The sequence below is a fragment of the Pygocentrus nattereri genome, chromosome 4 (genome assembly GCF_015220715.1).
Source record: "Pygocentrus nattereri isolate fPygNat1 chromosome 4, fPygNat1.pri, whole genome shotgun sequence".
Taxonomy (NCBI): domain Eukaryota; kingdom Metazoa; phylum Chordata; class Actinopteri; order Characiformes; family Serrasalmidae; genus Pygocentrus; species Pygocentrus nattereri.
The window spans coordinates 32,605,855-32,626,600 of record NC_051214.1 but is presented as its reverse complement, the minus strand read 5'-3'; the positions used below and the strand labels follow the sequence as shown (position 1 = coordinate 32,626,600).

General features: G+C 40.1%; 2 protein-coding genes across 6 annotated transcripts in view; one reads left to right on the top strand and one right to left on the bottom strand.

Annotated features, from left to right (window-relative positions):
- brf1b (BRF1 RNA polymerase III transcription initiation factor subunit b) overlaps positions 1-20,746 on the bottom strand; it is a 77,570-nt gene that overhangs the window by 37,154 nt on the left and 19,670 nt on the right. For all 3 annotated transcript variants that reach the window (XM_017682933.2, XM_037537796.1, XM_017682934.2), the window contains 8 exons: positions 20,158-20,189; positions 18,105-18,177; positions 8,538-8,687; positions 6,683-6,776; positions 5,540-5,666; positions 5,302-5,341; positions 4,080-4,172; positions 3,134-3,424 (listed from right to left, as the gene is read on the bottom strand). In XM_017682933.2, the coding sequence (XP_017538422.1) occupies positions 3,134-3,424; positions 4,080-4,172; positions 5,302-5,341; positions 5,540-5,666; positions 6,683-6,776; positions 8,538-8,687; positions 18,105-18,177; positions 20,158-20,189 (900 nt within the window). The remainder of the gene's footprint in view (positions 1-3,133; positions 3,425-4,079; positions 4,173-5,301; positions 5,342-5,539; positions 5,667-6,682; positions 6,777-8,537; positions 8,688-18,104; positions 18,178-20,157; positions 20,190-20,746) is intronic.
- btbd6b (BTB (POZ) domain containing 6b) lies at positions 12,662-16,473 on the top strand. 3 transcript variants are annotated; one of them, XM_017682938.2, is made up of 5 exons: positions 12,662-12,795; positions 14,172-14,466; positions 14,549-14,639; positions 14,731-14,849; positions 14,991-16,473. In XM_017682938.2, the coding sequence occupies exons 2-5, from the start codon at positions 14,261-14,263 to the stop codon at positions 16,021-16,023; spliced, it is 1,449 nt and encodes a 482-aa protein (XP_017538427.1). In that variant the 5' UTR covers positions 12,662-12,795; positions 14,172-14,260; the 3' UTR covers positions 16,024-16,473. The 3 variants fall into 3 exon arrangements, with proteins under 3 accessions (XP_017538427.1, XP_017538426.1, XP_017538428.1); XM_017682939.2 differs by lacking the exon at positions 12,662-12,795 and adding an exon at positions 13,659-14,048; XM_017682937.2 differs by lacking the exon at positions 12,662-12,795 and having other exon boundaries at positions 13,658-14,466.

Below are 20,746 nucleotides of genomic sequence, written 5' to 3'. Positions count from 1 at the left end.
TGAAGTTTATCAAAGTGATTTCTTTATTACAAAAATCAGATTTTTCCTGAGTTGACAGCTTTCTTCTCCAAAATATTCTTTAAAGCACATACCAAAGGTGGTTTAAACAATGATGAGCACTTACATCATAAGGCGATAAATTGTGTGGGCTTTGTTATAATTCCCAAGCTGGCACTCTCGTAAATGCTGTCACAAATATTTTCATGTGATATTTTTCTCAAAATTAAAAACATTTATAAAGCCAGGTGTACCCAAACTTTTGAAAAGCAGCGTATGCGTTGTTCTGACAAGTGCTACAGACGGCCTTAGGGACCAAAAGAGTCACTAACCAAACCCAGGTCAATGGTAGGGCAGAGGCCAAGGTCAAAGTGCAAAAGGTAATAGGCTGAGTTCAGCCAGTCAGCAGGTGCTGAGACCAGAACAGTGCTGCTGGCTTAAGTGGACTGGCACCACTCACTGTTTTTTTTGGTGTTAGTAAAGATAGCTTTAGACGATGTATCTAATATATCACAGTATGTATCTAATATATCAAGGCTTCAAACCTTTTGATTGAGCTCTGTTATCTCTCAAAGGCACATTAACTCAAGCTGAATGTCCCGTCGATCATGCCTTTAATTACAGTCCTAACTAAGCCTTGATCGATGCCATTGATGTTTTGCATGTCAATACAAGCTAATGTGTTGTGACTATTAGTGAACTGTCAACACATATGATAATAATGAAATACAACTCCTTTATTTATTGACCTCCTCATCCGATCACCGGGTTATCCACAAGACAGCTACACCAGTTGCAAAATGCACAACCAATATAGTGATACAAATCTTTAAACCTCTAGCACCATGAATTTACTACTTCCCCTGATTTCTCTGTGAAATCACTTGTTCATTACACATTCAGGCCAAAGCAATGTGATTTAAAGAAGTTTCATAAGACAAAATGTATGAAGGCAACGCTTGCAGGAAAGACATGAAATATTCTAATAAATATTGCCTCTGCTTAGACCATAATAAAATACAAAGTTAAAGACGAGCATTTTCAAACAGGGATTAAGCAAGGTGCTGGGTGATTGTGTTTTGCAGACAACACTGCAGCATTTACCAAAAGGGGATAACAGTTTCCTCCAGATTAAACCATCCTGTCAATGTTACTGAAACTTAATCCTCATGCTTTATGTACAATAATAAATAAAAGTCAGAGATCAACATTCATTTATTTTATTTTCAGTCAAAATTGACAGCTCAAGTTATTCAAAATGTTATTCATTTTTCTGTGTAAGGAAAAATGCAAGAAACATACATAACAGACAACTACACAAAAGTCTCAATAACTAAATAAACTATCAACATTTACTATAGTCTAGCCTTTGCTTTCATTACAGCTTACATTCTTTTTGGTAAACTTGCTTTCAGTTTTTCAAAGAAATCTGCAGGGATATTTTTTCACACCTCCAGAAATCCATCTTGAAAAACTGGTTGCAATTTTTGCTTCTCACGATCTGAGTAATTCCAAGTACTGTTTATCTGATGCTAACAGTTTTGGTGATCTATCAGGTCTTGCACGGTTGTTAGGAGTTCTGTTTTCTCTGTATCTTTTTTCCTTTTTTGACCTCCAGTTTGGAAACTCTTCTTTTATTTATTTTCCTTTGACTTTCCTTTCCTTATACCAATGGATTACCTTACATTTAATGTCTTCAGAAATATCTCCTAACATGAATAACTTGAGCTTAATAGCCATTATGACTGGAAATTAAATAAATAAAAACCGACATTTTTACAGTACTGTATAACAGAGTTTTATTGTGGCTGTTATGAAGTTTTATGGCCTATGGACTGAATTACCTCAAATTTGTTCATTTAACTCTCTTTTAATTGTTTTGTCCATAGGGTGGGTGGCACACATTCCACAACAACACTAACTCTTATATTGTTGATGATAACTGGTCATATTACTGAAACATACTTGTAATAGAGAACTTGTGCATGCCGCAGACAAAACAATATATTTCTTCATCTTTCTCCAGAAGTCTGGAGAATATTGGCTATAAGTCTGCAGCACTCAGCACAGGAGAGGAGTTATTGATTAGGCTATACAGCTAATTCCTTCCCCCCCTTTGGTTTTGACTTTCCCACACTGTGAGGGGCTGTAAAATTAAATACAATTTGTTTAATAAAACATAGACCACTTAAATTGTCTGAAATTGAGGCCAAAATTAATGAAAGGTAATGCGCCATATAACATGGAGCAGGTTGATGTTTAAGCACACACGACAAAAAAATAGAAAGAAGGATGACTCCTGTAGAGTATGTGCACAGATTTGATTAAATTACCTTGTGCAAAGTCAAACAGCAGAGTCAGACTAAAAAAATTTTAAATCTTATGCTGCAAAAATGCAGTCATATCTTCTACAAGGTAATCTTTTCAAGAGATGGCAAAAATACTCTTAACTTTTATGGAAACTAAAGGATTTTTTAAAGTGATTTTTGATTGTTTCTGTTGGTCCATACATCATAAAATGTAGCTAAATGAAAACTGACCAAACTGAGATACAAGCTTTTGTTCTGACAGGGAAAATACATGTAAACCCATGGATTATGATTTTGTATTTCAGGAAAATACAAAATGCAGGCTACAGTTTATAATACTAAATGGAGACACTTTTTCCCAATGAATTAATTCAAACAAAGGATCTGTGATGGTTCCAGGGCTTTCTGTTTGAGCACAGCTCACACAACTGTGGCAAAATAACAGACTATTTCCTGGCTGCTGGTGGAGCTGTAGTTTCTCTGTTTTTCTTTTAAATCAAATCAGTGCCATAAGGACCCACAGGCTAAACTAAACAAACTAAATAAATACAAAACAGCCAGATGACATCAAAACATAGCATTAAACTTCCAAAGAGCTGTATGTCAATGAAACCGAGAAAAATATTTTTCAGATTTCCATTGTTGTCTAGCCAAATGTTAACATGTAAGTGAAGCGGTGCACAGACATCAGTCAATATCAGTTACTTATTTAACTTCTCATTTTGGCAGAACCTTAAAGATGTTTTTTCTCAGTTTCACTGTTTCACTGGCATAATTATTGCTAAGGTAAGGCATGTCTTGACCAGCTGAAGTCCACTTCCACTTACCTTCTTCTTGGCCCTCTGTTATGCAATGGCGGATGGAATCTGTGAGGCCTAGGCTGGCAGCACTTGGCAGGGGTCCGAGTAGGACAGTGAGGGGCACGTGTGTTGAGGGCTCGGCTGGTTCTTTACCCTGCTCTTGTGCCTCTGTCCCACTCTGAGGCCCCTGCTCCAGCTCAGGAAGCATCTGCATGAAGTCCTGGTTGAGGTGCTGGGCTGCAGCCTCCATGTCCTCATCCTCCAGATCTTCATCTCCAGCAAGCTCAGAGGCCAAAGACAGGCTGTCATTATGTGTGTCTAGCAGAAATAGAGAAGGTTGTTAAAACAGGCCCTCAAACAAGTGGTTCGTTAAAAGGGCTGTTTATTTGGTAGTACAATTATGCATTATTGTTCCTGTACAGTTGCACCTACTGGAGTTGCACCTAATGAAGTTGTTCCTGCCTTTTAACAATTAAGTGCATCTATCATGTGGATACTGTTGTTACAGATTAGCGCGTTTAACCCAATTATCAATAGAAAGGGACCCCAGTTGGACCAACAATGACCAGATATTAGTTTGGGTGATGGACTATTCTCAGCACAGCAGTGACACTGACATGGTGCACGCACCAGTTTATGAGATGTTGGTGAAGTGGTCCTGTGTTCAGAAAATGACCACAGATAAAGGGAAATTATTCATGGAAAAAACAGCTATAATCTCTAAGTATATACCTGCAAGGTACAGTGGCCAGTGCATATACATTTCTTTAAGTGTAATCAGAGTTTGTTCTAATATGGCTGTCTAATTGTACCAAAATAATCAAACTACACAGTATGAAATACACTAAAAACAGACTGTACCTTGTACATTCCTACGCAGTAAAATAATGTTTTTTCTGTCATACAGAAAAAAAAGACACACCGAGATTGAACAAACACACCCTCACACAGGCCTTCATGTAGTGTATGGTACCTTCTCTAGTGTAGGCAGCATAAATCCCTTTCAGTTTGGGCCTGCTGTTCTCCAGCTCTGTCTCAATCTCATCCCGATATGAGCTGATCTCACCTATGAAATCACAAACAACACATTGCTACTCACTCAGCCTCTAACAGACTGCATCTTTTCTCCATCACAGAATGGACAGCATGATGCCAACAAAGCTCTCATTTTACATTATCTATAGTTTTAAATGTTCATCAGCCACATAACGCAAATAAATGTGTATGCTGAACATAATTAAAAAACATTTAATACACCAAAAAGGCAGTACAGGCGTTTTGGTATTTTCTTGGCCAAATTCCCTCTCTGAAATAGCCTGACTGAAAAAAACACAATTATGCAAAATGCCATTGTATGACAAATGCAACCAACATCTAAAACTGAACCTTGGAGGTGTGAAAAAATAAATATCCCTTTATTTTCTTTGAAAAACTGCCTCCTGAAAAACATGCAAGGTATGATAATTGAACAATTCTGCTGTTTCTTGACACTGAAAAATTAATGACTTGTACTTAATGACTTAAAACTAGTGACGAGTGGTCTCTGACTATTGCACAGTATTGTGTAATGGTGTGTTGTTTAGTTCCTAGTTATTAAAATGATAAGGAAGCGATACACCCCTATCAAAAATCTCTACAACACTGGTCAATAAACTCAAAAACATCTGTGTTTGTACCTGCCATGGTTGGCTAGAGGATCTTGTACCATAACACCATCATATCAGATACTGGCCAGTAACTTTAACTTTAGGGAAGGTTGTAAATCAGTCTTCTAGTTTTTTTTCACAACCAACCAATATCTCCACATGATGCAAGAGAACTAAGGTTCAGCATTAAATGTGGCAAAAGCTTTAGTGATAGTAAGAAGCATGTCAGGAACATTTTGTGTGAAATGTGTTATGTTCTTTTCATTAGAACTCCCCCACTGTTCTGCATGCATGTGGCATGTCATACATTCATCCATTGAGATTTTTATAAGTGACATCTCCAACTGATGCCATGCAATTTCATCATATGAACGCAGTGTGATCAAACAAAAATTGATTCAATTACCAATATGCTTGTTCAACCACAAAAATGCAAGTGACAGACCCCAGATGAAAGCTTTTAAAGGCCGAAAAGGAAAAGTAAAACTTCAGTGGGTGCTCAGACATCAAGACATAAATCAATATCTTATTTCAGTTGGGCAAACTAACCTTGATATTCATCAAGCTTCTTGGCCAGTTCTTTCTCCAGCTGAAATGAATGAGTGAATTTTATATTAAAAGGACAGCTGAGGAACTGAACAAGACAAAAACCTTTGAACATACAAGAGACAATGTAACATGACAGCCAGTTGTCTTTATAGCATACATATAACTAACATTAAAGGGAATAATGCTGTATGCACCTTTACCTTTGTGGGTCATGTTATGATTCTGTTAGTGCACCAACCTGCTGCATCTTTAACTTCTTCTGACCAGCAACAAAAGAAGGGGGATCACACTCTGCTTCCAGGTCCACTCGCATGAACTCATCAATAGTGAGATGACTGGTGGGTGTGTCCTCAAATTCTGTCAGCCTAAGGAGAAATCATGTAGATAAGTATAATGACCAATCTGACTGTCTTTAGTTATTATTATATCTACGTACCGGTATGGTTAATTAATCTTGTACCATCAGTCGTTTCTCACTCAACAAATAACTGATCAAGAGCAAATTTACTACATTTTTTTTCTTAGTATTAATTTTTCAGTGCAGGCAAAAGTAGAAAACATATTTAACAGACAATTACACAGATGCATCATCAACTAAATAGAATTTTAGTATTTATTCAGTATTATTCATTATTTATAATCAGTATTTTGTCTGTCTACTATTATCTCACATCTCAAGTTCAGTCTTAGAAATGTATTGCATTTTCTACTTCTTACAATCCAAGTAATCCCAAACACATTCAGTGATGTCTGGATTCTGGGTTCTGAGAACACCAGCAACTTCTTTATTTAATTTGCAGAAGTCTCCTGTTCCTTTTCTCAGTAACACAGTTCTCATAGTCGAAGGATGGACAGATCTAAAGCAAGAGTAGAGCTTGATTTTCATCTCAAACACAAAGGCTTTAAGTGCTATTTATGTGACGATAACTGTTTTTTGTGATCTACCAGATCTTGCATGACGGTTAGGAGTCCCATTTCCTCTATATCTTTGAATTATTTTTTCCTGTTATATAAATTTTCCTTTGACTTTTCCCTTCCTTATAAAAGTGGAGTATATGTAATCTCCTTAAAAATATCTCTTGAAAAATGAAACTTGTACTTGGCCGTTTTATTCCATAGCCCTGTATGTCAGTATATTATGTATATATGTGTATAAAATTATTCATAACTCTTCATCATGCAGACAAACCTAGCAAAGCTGTAGAAAACCTCAAAGCGATAAGAAAACATGTTAGGGAGTCTTAAAAACTATCTAAAAAAGATAAGGACAGTAAGTACAAACACCAGCACTCCTCAGATCCAATTCCAACTAGTCTTATACATAATAAGCAATATTAGAGAAGTCAAACTATACACTCACCCAAAATGTACAGTCACTTACCTTTTCCTTAAAGTGGCCTCACACACCTTCACCACACGTATTACTTCCTTCACCGTGCGGCGGAACTCATGCATGCGGGCCGCCACCAACAGAGCTGCAAAATTGAGATGTGATCCATTTGCTACGTTTTATAAATACACTCAGGCACAACCTCAATACATTTTCTATTTACTAATGGTAATGAGAAAACATTTTCTGAGTGCTCCTGTACCTTTACATGGCATCGCAATAAAGCTTCTAGAGCACTGTATACAGAATTCGTAAACACAGCGCATACAATTAGGCTGTAATACTGTTTACCAAATGCTGTATGGTTCTACAGTACATGACACCAAGACAAGCCTCCACATGCTTTTGCGATTCCACTGCCAGTGTTACAGCTCAGTCCACACAATGGCCTCCGCTATATTTATGGAGCTCTACAATAACTCACAAACCGGAGCTGAATCAATAAAGGCTTAGATACATGTTGCCCACATTATGGAACCAGGCCAGGTTCTTTTGTGAAGTTCAACAACTACCTTCTGTGCTATTACAATGGAAACTTTATCACTTTTTGAGGATGGAAAGTGCTTTCCTTTTTGCATTTACTCTAAACTTTCTCTCGGGTTGATCAACGTCAATGCTCAGAAGCCCCATCTAAACTTACCGCCTTCTCCTGAATACTGTGAATGATTAATGATGAATTATTAATTATTCAGATATTGCAGTAGCGGATGTAGGAGGGAACATAAGACAGTGTGAGAGAGTGAGAGTGTGAGAAACAGAGAGAGAGAGAGAGAGAGAGAGAGAGAGAGAGAGAGAGAGAGAGAGAAAGCAGAACTGCAGGAACTTTGCATGCTATTCTGAAGCGAGGGCATCTTGCTGACGGCAGAGTACGAGGGCTTAAATGCTGGGCTTCAGACGAAAGGCGAAGAGGTCTAAGCAGCAGAACTGAATGTGCAGCGCTCCAAGTTCAGGCTTGTTATGTAATGCTGCAACTCTGTTCCAGTTCCCATATCAAACTTTCAGCCTGGTAAGGGTTTGTTCACAGTTTGGTAAAAGCACTCAGCAATGAACTTCAATAACATGTCATGACATACTGTACCATCTTTCAGTCACACAAAGGAAAATTCAGCCAGTCTTTCCTCTGGTATGCTCAGTGCAATAATCATATATTCAAAACAATGTGATGAAACCAGTGACTCAGAGTGTAAACGGTAAAGGTTGTAATCTTTACTATTGCAAAATGAAAAGCAAGCCTGTCCAGCACATCATTTAGCTGATAAATGTGGTTGATGTTAGAGTTTCCCAGAAAACGGCATTAGTAGATGTCCCACTGGTAAAGTACCAATAATATCTCTTTAAATGATGGCGGACTATGATGCTAAAGAGGTCTAATAACTAGGTAAAACAAGTCATTATTACAAAATTTTATGTATATGAAGCATTTTGGACCCCATTACTTAAAGTATGTAACAGTCCAGGTATTCATAGCATTCATAGCTCAGATTTTATCAGTTATTAGTAGGGATGGAAATGAATAATTGTTAAATGTTAATTGTTAAGTAAGTGTTCAACCAATACTCCTGTTTAAGAAGTTCATTTAACTTTATTTAATTCCCAATAAACAACAATTCCTATTTGGATAGTCAGGTTTATCATCAAACTTGAATAACCCTTTTGGACTGTACTCATGAGGGCACAATAGGCAATTGGTTAGAAACATGCATTAAATTTTTTTTTTCCAAAATCAAGTACTAACCATTTTACAATATTTTATACAGGGAAAATGCTTTTTTTGCTTTTTGGTAGTTATTACAATTTTGCATTGGTGACATTATTTCATATTGGCCTTGTTGGTAACATTAGGTACCTGCACCACACAATCCAGACGGCCGGCGTCCTGTGTGCATCCAATCCCTCTTCATCCTCTGCAGCAGCCTCAGAGCAGTCATGGACACCTCATGGGTCTTTTCTCCAAACTCCAACATGTGGGCAAAGCGTGGAATATACAGACATGGATCTAAGGACAAGGAACATATAATCAGAATAGACGTTCCAGATTTAGTCTCCCAAAAAGTGTCTTTCCAAAAATCTTGCTGACCTGTAGCAAGAGAGTGCAAAGTAAATGGACAAATGATGTTAGTCAGCCAGAGTATATTCTAAAAGCTTGTGTGCTGAACAACCAGGCTAACCAAAGAAGGGCCACTTCATTTGTATCCTATTGCAGGGTTTAAATACATACAACTTCTTCACTGCTCTCTTTGACATTAGGGTGAACCTACACCACTGCTTTTCTATAGGGAGCTCTCTTAGTGGCTTGGCTTAAGAGTCACTCTGAGGGAGCAAAAATCCCTCACTTCCACCTTCTTCAAAGTCCTTGGGTAAACTCATTCCACTGCCCCACTAAAGTACACATCATGGATGTCCTAATAACAGGAAAATGAGTTCAGCTCACAGAACCAGTCTGTTACAATCCTATCTGAGGAAATGCTGTATAGACTCCACCTGTGCTTGAGGGACAGTAAAATCCCCCAAGACCTCTTCTGTCGCTCGTCTTTTCCTGACTTATATAGGCAATTTTATACTAAATTATCATATTAATACACCGAAGCAACAGTGAAGAAGCTGATCTTTCTGTGTCATCTGGGAAACAGGAAGCAGCAATTTCAGGAAAATTAAATTTCTACATGTGACAACTCTGAGACGTTCTGTACTACACTAAGATAGAAATTGATCTGGAAGCCTCTATTTCACCCAGGCTATTGGGTTTGTGTGATTTGCGGGAGTGTGCAGCTGTCGAAGGCTGATTAAAAAAGGTGATGAATGAATGTGGGAAGCAGGAGGGTCTCTAACAATCAGAGTCATGGGATGTTTCAGCCAATCAGAAAGCCACAACACTACCACAGAAAGAAAAAACATGAGTCGTGGTGGGGATTTAGTGTTTTAAAAATTGAAAAGGAATCCCTGATGCAACAAGCTACACATTACTGAGCTTCTACACAAGCTCAGTATATATGTTCAAAAAGTGTGCCCTTCAATTTTCGCTGAACAAAAAGTTCCTATTATGCCACCTTGTATTCTACAGCTTTTCAGATTTCAAATGAAGAATAGAAAGCTGTATAGCATTGTAAGTAAAGTTATAATAAATTTAATACACAGAATGCATTGTATTTCAGAAGTGATTCTTGAGGCAGATGAGTTGACAAAAAATATAATTTCTGTCTAATTACAGTATTTCTCATTTAATAATATCTATTTGATGTCTTCCTGAATACTTAAAAGACTGAATAGGACACCTAAAAATACCTACAGTTGTCAAGTTGATATTTAACCAACCTGACAAGCCCAGTACTGAACCCAAAAAAGTTCATTTAAATTTGCCAACAGAGGAGTTACACCACAGAGAATATCACACATGCACACAGAATCATTGCTTTCTGTGTTCTACCTTGTTTTCTATCACTATATAAAAGATGCATGGGGCTTGTTTGTTGGTTGCACCATATTTTTCTCTGAGCAAACATATGAACTCATTCACAGCGCAGTTTGGATTATCACGTCCGATTAGAAACATCCTTGTTTCTAAGCTCACTGTCCATTTTATCTGCTCCACTTACTATATAGGTGCATTTTGTAGTTCTACAATTACAGACTGTAGTCCATCTGTTTCTCTGCATACATTTACATTTGCATTTTACATTTACAGCATTTAGCAGATGCTCTTATCCAGAGCGACTTAGAAGAAGTGTTTTGTCTATCTAGAGAAAGTATCTTTGCTAGCTACCAATAGGTTAGAGAGAAAGCTAGTCCTGAGCTTAGATACTGCTAGAAATGAAAAGTCACTGTTGATACAGAGAGAAAAAGAAACAGAGTTGAACACAGAACAATACAATACATTACAATCAATACTTAATTGCATACTTCGTTAGCACCCTTTTTACCCCGTTCTTCAGTGGTCAGGACCCCCATTAACCCTCACAGAGCAGATACTATTTGGATCATTCTCAGCACTGCAGTAACACTGACATGGTGGTGGTGGTGGTGTTAGTGTGTGTTGTACTGGTCTGAATGGATCAGACACAGCAGTGCTGCTGGACACACACTGTGTCCACTCACTGTCCATGCTATTAGACACTCGTACCTCGTCAGTCCATCTTGCAGATGTAAAGTCAGAGACGATAGCTCATCTGCTGCTGCACAGTTTGTGTTGGTCATCCTCTACTCCTTCATCAGTGGTCACAGGACACTTTTTTTTGGTTGATGGACTATTCTCAGTCCAGCAGTGACACTGAGGTGTTTAAAAACTCCAGCAGCACTGCTGTGTCTGATCCACTCTGACCAGCACAACACACACTAACACACAGCCACCAAGTCAGTATCACTGTAGCGCTGAGAATGATCCACCACCCAAATAGTACCAGCTCTGTGAGGGTCCATGGGAGTGCCGACCAATAAAGAACAGGGTAAAAGTGGCTAACAAAGTATCAGAGAAACAGACGGACTACAGTCTGTAATTGTAGAACTACAAAGTGCACCTATATAGTAAGAGGAGCAGATAAAATGGACAAAGAGCGTAGAAACAAGGAGGTTGGTCATAATGTTATGCCTGATCGGTGTATTACTGACTCTATTTAATCTGAGCACTGACAAAATGTACCTTTGTCACTTATATTCAGATGAATGTAATTACATGTTATGGTAGTTTGTGAGTTCAGACCATGCCTTTAACATGGTGGTACCATGAGTCAAGACTGGTTGAGGGAACTCTGAGAACTTGGGCTGGAGTTCTGGGTGGCTTCTGCCTGTAGCTAGAAGGCCAGTAGGACTGAGGAACAGGGAGGAGATGGGGTGGCGGTGGGGACTGCGAACTCTTAGTCATGGGAATGGAAGACAAGGATGTAATTTTAAAGGCCATTAGATTGGAAGAAGGAGGGGCATGTTTCTCCCCCAATCTACATTCATGACATAAACTGAATGAAAACCTATGAATTTTCAGCTTTGTTAGATCACATTACACACGTATCGACCACATCATGAGGAAAGTGTGTTAATAACAGAGAATAGATCAAATTCCAGAAATTGTCCATTTTGTGTCAGCCTTAAAGGGTTCATCACTGCACAAGTTATTATTATATGCAGAAAAACAAAACTATTAATATGATTACAAACATTTGAATGGTAGTGTATCTCCTCCAGCAAGAGCATAACTGATCTGAAACAACATTAGCACGACTGATATTATAACACTGGAACTCTCCCACTGTGTACAGATGGACTAAACCTCTTAGGGCTTCCCAACATTTCCACCCCATTTATCCACTCATTCTTAGCTGAGGACATTTTTTTTTTTTCCCCCCAATCTTATTTTTTTTACAGCTATCATTTAGGTCAATGGCAAATTTCCATATACAGTGAACAGTAAAGTAGTATTCTGCTCTATAATTTCATGTTTGCCAACCTTGCATACATGTAACTGCAAATTCACTGTGAACGAGCTATTCAGCCTTTTAAATCTATAGTGTGAGAACGTAAACATAATCCTAGGAGTCTCCTGAGCCCATGTGACCCTGTGATGGAGTAAAATTATGCTGAAATGGATTTATGTGTCTTTAGCTGAAACACTGATGGGAAGCACATATGTCTAGATAAATCTGATTAACTTTGATATCTAAATCCAGTGTTTAGACGAAACAGTGAAAGAGCTGCGTTCAGAAATAAGTGTTTTCTGATATAATTAAATAAATATTAAATTACTGTTCCACTGTATTTTGGAAAGAGGTTTTTTGAGCAAATGCTCATAACTTTAACAGTGTAGTATTTCCTGAGAATGCTGTAACAGTTACTTGATGAAACTTTTGGCTGGCAAAATAACTGTTGTCTAGGTTGTATGTTGTTTAAGCCTCTTAACCCAGGCCATCCGCTGATAAACCCCTCCAAATGATCCATTTCGTAACGCCGGGGCCCTCTGTTGGAAAGCCGGGAAAGCGAGCTAGAAGCAGGACGTAAGCCCAACCCCCCTCTCCCAGAGCAGGCTCCGGATTTAACATGGCTCCTGGCTGCGACCGAGCGTCCACAGACCAAACCTGAATGTATTCCTCTGTCACCTGGGCCTCCCTCTCTTCAACAAGGTAATGAAATCCAAACTACATACAGCCGTGCGGTCACTCCGACCGTTTTCGTGCTGAATCTCGTGCGAACCTCGGCAGTTAAAAGCTCGACTACCGTCCGTTTGGAGAACTCCTCTGTGTAAACGGCTCATCCGTACTGTTGCTACTTTATCCCCTTTTACTGCGCGCCGGTCTGCCTCTAAAAAAAGACCTTCTCTGCGTCGGTGGGCATTTTAGCGATTGAAATTCACCGCGTATGCCAACAGACCAGATCTTGAGCTGTTTTGGTGCGGAACAGTGGCGAGTGCACTTCGTTTCAGATGTTTATCCCGGTAAACCCGTTTATAAATGTGGAGATATCACTGGGAATGTTGGCAAACTAAACGATCATAGACGCTCCTTGATCTGTATGTGAAGTGTCCGGTTCCGCACACACTCGGTTACTGCCCTATATTTGTGATCGAGCTCTGCCAACGGCCAGTCTGTTTGAAAGTAACTTCGCAAAATGGTCCTGGTAGCCTTGCACAAAAACTACCACCACACACCAACACTACTGTTTCTGAACAGAATTGAGCCGTTTCGCGATTTTTTTGTAGCTGTTTATGCGTCTTTCCCGCTGTAATGAACACAGCGTAGTCTTTCTGGTTTCTTTTTTCACGATCATGTCGGTGTGAATGCTGACGTGAACGTATATTGTCAACACCGCCGCAAGGGTTAAATCTGCTGCTTTGGCTGTACGGGAATATTATGGCGAGAATGGGCGGGGTATTCGGGTCGTGGGAGGAGCCCCGCGTCGTATAACGTAAGCGCGTCCGTAAATCTGATTGGCCGGCGCACGGCTTGGGCGTGTGCTTTGGCCACACAAAACGAGCCTTTACAATACAGAAGGAGTGATAGAGAGGAGCCGTTCAGAGGCGACGAGCTGAGCTCGTGCATGATGGCAACAACAGTGTAGCGTTTTTAATCAGCAGTATCAGCAGAGGCTCCCTGTTGACTTTTAGTTGTTTTTCTTCTGGTCGTATGAAAGACGCCTAGAGAGGCCGCAGCGCTTCGTTTGCTGTTGGTCTGGAGCTCGACAGGCGGTGTTTTCTCCGCGATCGAGGATGCGATGAGAAAGAGGAAAAAGTATTGCCTTTGGAATAATTCCGCTGGACCGATGCGCGTGTGTTCCCCCGTTTTGTTGCATCTATAGAGAGCAGCGTTATGGGAGCGCGTAGGCTGCAGCCCATGTGAAACACGGGACGTGTCGTTCAGAATTAAACCGCAGGGCGCCTGTCAGTACCCCTGCCTTTCAATCAGCCTAACAGACTGGAGGATTTATTTGCTGATGCCAACATCTCCAGATTGCCTGTATGGCCGGATCATGAAGTTTCTGACGTTTTTCCTTCTGCTTCCAGAGACCCTAAAGAGGACTAGAAAGAGTGGGAAAGAGCCCGGCAAGCTGCCAGCATGCTATGAGATCGTGACTTTGTCCTTGAAGAAGAAGATGGCTGCAGAACTGTATCCTGCAAGCATAAACACCAATCTGCCAAACAGCAACGGACCAGCAGTAACTGCTGCCAGCAAAAAGAGCATCGTTCAGGTGACCCAAACAGTGACCACCCCGACATCCACCGCCACTCAGCAGAATATCAACAATAACAACGTCGAGACTGCCACCTGGCAGGCTACTCATCCAACGCTGCGAGAACGGTAAAGGCACATTTTAACAGTTTTCCTTTCAAGGCTCGACTGTAATTATGAACATAATTTAATGCTGTTATCTATTTTCCAGGAATGCTTTGATGTTCAATAACGAACTCATGGCTGATGTTCATTTTATTGTGGGTCCCCCTGGCGAGTCCCAGAAAGTTCCAGCACATAAGGTAAACACAGTGTGATTTAAGCTTTGTGTTACTTGAGGTCAGTTACTGTCAAAGAGGTTTCACCCAATGTGTTTTCCATTGGTTCTTTCAGTATGTATTGGCGGTGGGGAGTTCGGTGTTCGGTGCCATGTTTTATGGGGACCTAGCTGAAGGCGAATCAGAGATTCATATTCCTGACGTGGAGCCTGCTGCTTTTTTAATCCTATTGAAGTAAGCTCTCCTATTATATTCTTCTATACAATTTACTGGTTTATTCACATGATGAATTGAATAATTATTTTTGTGGTTGTGATAATATCTATTCAAGAAAAGACGATTTTCTCATGACCTAATCTCACTTTGTCCCTTCAGATACCTGTACAGTGATGAGATTGAACTGGAGGCGGACACAGTGCTGGCCACTCTGTACGCCGCCAAGAAATATATAGTGCCTGCCCTGGCCAAGGCTTGCGTCACCTTCTTGGAGACCAGTCTGGAGGCCAAGAACGCCTGTGTGCTGCTGTCCCAGAGCCGGCTGTTTGAAGAGCCTGAGCTCACCCAGCGCTGCTGGGAAGTTATTGATGCTCAGGCTGAGCTGGCTCTCCGCTCTGAAGGCTTCTGTGAAATTGACCTGCAGACTTTGGAGATCATCCTGAAGCGAGAGACTCTAAACACTCGGGAAGCCATAGTCTTTCAGGCTGTCCTGGACTGGGCTGTGGCCGAATGCAAAAGGCAAGGACTGGGCCCAACGGCTCGCAACAAGAGGGCAGTGCTGGGCAAGGCCCTCTACCTTGTGCGTATCCCGACCATGACACTGCAGGAGTTTGCAGATGGAGCAGCGCAGTCGGATGTGCTGACACTGGAAGAGACTCATGACATTTTTCTCTGGTACACAGCAGCCAATAAGCCCAAACTGGACTTCCCACTGACAAAGAGGAAGGGGCTGACGCCACAACGCTGCCACCGTTTCCAGTCCTCCGCTTACCGCAGCAACCAGTGGCGCTACCGTGGACGCTGCGACAGCATCCAGTTTGCTGTGGACAAGCGGATCTTCATCGCAGGACTGGGCCTGTATGGCTCCAGTGGTGGAAAGGCAGAGTACAGCGTCAAGATCGAACTGAAGCGCCAAGGAGTGATCCTGGCCCAGAACCTGACTAAATTCATTTCAGATGGTTCTAGCAGCACCTTCTCCGTGTGGTTCGAGCACCCGGTTCAGGTGGAACAGGATGCCTTCTACACAGTCAGTGCTGTGTTGGATGGGAATGAGCTCAGCTACTTTGGGCAAGAGGGAATGACAGAGGTGCAGTGTGGGAAGGTGACCTTTCAGTTCCAGTGCTCTTCAGACAGTACAAATGGCACTGGTGTGCAGGGAGGTCAGATCCCAGAGCTGGTCTTCTACGCATGAAATGTGTAAGGATGGCCTTATTGAAGTGCATTCCGCCCATCTGGATTTGGATGCAATGAACACATGGAAAGTACAGGGTCCTAAGAGGCTCTTGCCTTCTTTTCAATGTAGCAGTGGAGGACAATTGAATGGCAAAGCCTGTTCATGCTAAAACAGACTCTTCTTAGACAAAGTATGAGTGAAGGAATGCTCCTCTGCTTTATTTATTAAAAAAGAAGTATATTTGATTTAATTATTGATGCTGCGGCATGCAGATCTATATAAATATATATAAACAAAGATATAGATGTATTGCACTCCTGGTGGCTCACCACTAGCGTTTGTGTTTTGTACATAACCTGAGGCTAATTTGTTTACAGCTTGATGCTGACTGACAAATGAAATGTCTTGTATTAGTGTGCAGCTTACTAAACTGCAGATCATAAAGGTTTTTGTGATTCAAACTGCAAAGTTGTCGCCCTCTGTTTTACTTCAGTAATGATCTTGTTCACTAGTCGAATAACTGGAATGTTAAAACACCAGACTCTCCAGTATTAAAACCATCCTAACCCAAAAGTGTTCAGACACACATTAGCACAGTTGTACAAAAAATGACCTCAGCTGTCTTGTTGGGGTTAAGACAAACATCTGGTCTCTGACTCTTTTGTGCATTAATATATGTGAGATGAATACCAACACAAAAAGCAATTGCATCAGCTACAGCAAACCTGATCTGTATTAATGAGACAATGACTGTCATGTATGGGTGAAATATCTTCATAGCCCACATAAAGTAACCACTTTCCCTGCCAGGCTGCGGGGGAAACTGAATGGGGAGATTGTTTGAATTCAGCCCAAAGAATCTGCTGCAATGCTGTTTGCATTCTAATTGAGGGTTTAGTAAACGCAGAGCAGATGCAAGTTGGTAAAATGGCAGATTTTCAACAGACAAGGAGCTGAATATGAAATTAGAACACATGGAAAGCTGCTAATCGGTCTGTTTGCTGGGATTACAATAAGTGCATTAATATTGAGATCCTCCCAGATGCATACTTGGATAAAATCTAGCTCCCCCTACTTTAACGTAATGCATCAATGGAACAAAAGACATGAATTATCTCCATTGTGGTAAAGACAAACAAGAGAGGCTGGCCCAGAAAGACCGGGTGATGGAGTTGAAAGGATTTTAGATATGATGCAGTGCCCCCTATGTACTTGAAACCAGACTGCAACTCATTTGTGTAATTTCTTTGAAACAGATGGATAGTTCATTTTCAGCCATTACCTGAAATGTGGTGGAGTTATAGGAATTATACAGATGATGTGGACTGATTCAAAATATACAGTTGACACCCCACTCATTGCAGTCCATGTATCATTGTGTCCAAAAAAAACATGTATCTCCGTTTTTCTCTACATTGTACATACAGAAGACAGCAGTCTTCTTTTACACTGTGCAGACATTTCGTGATGAATGGACCAAAACAAAAAGAATGCTCCAAAATTATTTTTTTGACTTCTAGACTTAAATAAGTCTATATGATTTATAGACTATTATTACACTAATTTTACATGGATGATATTATGTTTTTGCCTTCTTCTGCAATGTTACTACTTTGGACATACGTATGTTAAAAACATATTTTTTGTGATGTCATATAAAACCTACATATTTACATACATCTACATATTCAGCCTAAAGCAGTGTAGCTCCACACATTTATGTTGAAAATAAGGAGTGTTTCAGACTGCTTTTTGGATGATGCAAAATACAAGGCAGCCACTCAGAACAGACATAATTTACATATATCAGCCTTAAAGGCTCAGTAACAGCCTTTTTAGTCCTAAGAAATAAAGAGAGTTTGGGAAATAGCCAAGTAAAAATGAATCATGATTGTTTTTGGTATATAAAGCTGCATGTATGCACCTCAGGAAACAAAAGTTAAAAAATTGATATTTTAAAATGAAAAAAATGGCACTTTAACTAACCTTAGTATAGTATGGAATTTAGAATGAAACAAAGAAATTGATGTCTGTGATATTAAACAAAGTCATCCGTCAGCAATGCTGTGTACATGTGAACAAGTAAAATGTAACTTTACCAACAGCAGGAGCGTTGATGCAGAGCTCTCTGGCCAACAGCAGGAAAGTTTTGCCCAGGATATAAACATTCACCTACAAAACACAGACAGAAATCATGAGACTGAACTTCACTGCCATCTTCAAGATCTGTTGAAGAGAATCTACAAGTACATTACATAGAAGCTCACTTTCTTGAGATTTATAATACATTTCACTTTACTGTAAGTATAACACTAATTCAACCTGCATTGTTTACTGCTTATGGCACAGTAAGGCAAGTCTAATTTTTTCTGGCTAAGAACAGTGTACAGTATGTGATGGGCAACCCAGTACTGTACAGAGGTCACGACCTCAGCAGCAGGTCTCTAGTTAGCCTGGCATGCCCAACAGGGTGGGGTGCCGTCAGAGCTGGGTGTGGCTACACTTGCTTAGAATTCATAGCATATTTTACCCTGGCTCTAACCCACCCTCTTAACATCCCTTCAACACCAGACAGGGTTCAAGGGTCTATGCTCCCAAGACAGCTGAGAGAGTAAAAATAAGTGTAATGCCAGCTGTGTACTCCTGAAATGCCTCCCCCTGGAACCACTAGCATTAAGGGCTATGCAATGTATGGTGTGTACAAAGCTGATCTGGCAAACAACCATTTGGTACAACAATAGCAGTATGTTCCCAGGCAATGTCAATAAAATTTATCATTCACTTCCTCAAACCACATGTACAGAATGTCTAGAGCTGTGTGTAGTCTTGTATTTCTGTTTCTGTTGAGTTGAAAGCTTTCATTTACATAGCGAGGTCCAGCTGAGACCAAAGCCTAATGCTCAGCAGGGCCCCGTCTCACAAGAAATGCAAGCATCTGAACATGATCAAATTTGAAAATATGAGACAGACATGCAACTAAATAAAACATGCAACTTTTTGAGGGCTACATTTTAGTATCACTCATATTTATACAAGAAATCACTTTGCATCATACATAATGTTTTGAGGATATGATTATTTTTGACTTTGCTAAATGCCCAAAAGTTTGTAGACACATGCTCATCCAATTCATCCTTGTTCTGAAATAAAGGGCATTGATAGGGAGTTTGTCCCCCTTTCCTGCAGTAACAGCCTCTACTCATCTGGGAAGGCTTCTAGATGTTGAAACATCGCTGTGAGGATTTGACTGCGTTCAGCCTCATGTGCATTGGTGAGGTCAGGTACTGATGTAACTTGGCACACTGATCTAGGGGTATAAGCCACGGTTTAAAATCATATACAGAACATTATTTGTTGAATGGCTCTTCCTTTATACTTTAGTTACTGTGCCTTTAAGACTGCAATAAGTAAATGACCTCTGTTCGTAATAGTTTCCCTGTACTGTAGCTCATTCAAAAAGCAGTCCGGGCTGAAACACTCCTTATAACTTGGAGCTTGACTGCTGTAGAATGAAGAGGCAGATTTATGTGAATGCGTTGTAACATTACAAAAGCAATTAATTGAATACAGGCTGTTTTTTGGAAACTAACTAGCAATGATATAGCCAAATTTTATCAATTGGAATGTGTTGCAGGCATCAAATTCAAAATGAGTGAATATTTGCAAAAAACAAAGTTTATCCGTTTGAACATTAAATATCTTGTCTTTGTAGTGTATTTAATTGAAAAGGATTTGCAAATCATCGTATTCTGTTTTTATTTATGTTTTACACAACGTCCCAACTTCATTGGAATTGGGGTTGTACATCTGGCAGACACTCTTACCCAGAGAAAACTACAACATAACCACATTAGGAGGTGTATAAACACAGCAATATAAGCCTTTGCAAAGGGCTCTAAGAGGTACAGCACACTTGCCCATGCTGGGAATCAAAGCCTACTCTAGTATGTGGAGGAATGTCCTATTACCCACTGCATTATCCTAGTTATTAGCCAAGAATTATACACCTAGACCAATTCAATAATTCTACAAGATAAAAAAAAGGTAAAAATGAATTGTGACTGTTTTTGGGACATAGGGAAATACAAAAAACACAAGAAAAATGTAGGCTATGGGCCATTTAAAGACCTAATAAAACATCTGAAAGCCAACCTGTAAGAGATCACTCAGGTCCAGGAGCATGTCTGCAGGTGAATTAAGGAAAAATGACAGCTACTCCAACCAAGAGAAGACTTGCAACACTAATGATCAACACACAACAGAGATGAAAAAATGTCACTACTTCAGAAACATCACATATTCAGTGAGTATTTGCACCCGTTAATGCCATTAATGCAAATCCAATATCTCTCATGCAGTAATTGTCACTTTGGATTAGTTAGGAATTTAGATTAATCTTTTCAAACTACCTTTGCGTGCCCGCAGGCCCGAGGCGATGTCTGAGCCTTACAATGAGGAAGGGATTCACCCTGTCCGTCTGCCACCACTACTCACCTGACAAGCACAGGCTCACTCACACCTGTGGCATGGAGTGTCTCCATGGTGACTAATTCCTTTTAAGTACAGTAGTGAGAGATTAGTACCACTGAAAGGGAAAGGCTAATCCTGTCTTATCAAGAGATAGTGAAGGCGATCAGTCTAAGGGCCTTAATTACGGCACCGATCTTGATAAGGATAACACATCAGTTTTGGGCAAGTGTTGCTCACAGCCATATAGGGAAAATCTGCATACAAGCCTGGC

Bases quoted from the DNA above. Each gene is read 5' to 3' on its own strand.
- btbd6b (XM_017682937.2), top strand. From the start codon at position 14,102: ATGCCAACATCTCCAGATTGCCTGTATGGCCGGATCATGAAGTTTCTG. The intron at 14,467-14,548 runs GTAAAGGCACAT...TCTATTTTCCAG, and splicing joins CATCCAACGCTGCGAGAACG to GAATGCTTTGATGTTCAATA. The intron at 14,640-14,730 runs GTAAACACAGTG...TGGTTCTTTCAG, and splicing joins AGAAAGTTCCAGCACATAAG to TATGTATTGGCGGTGGGGAG.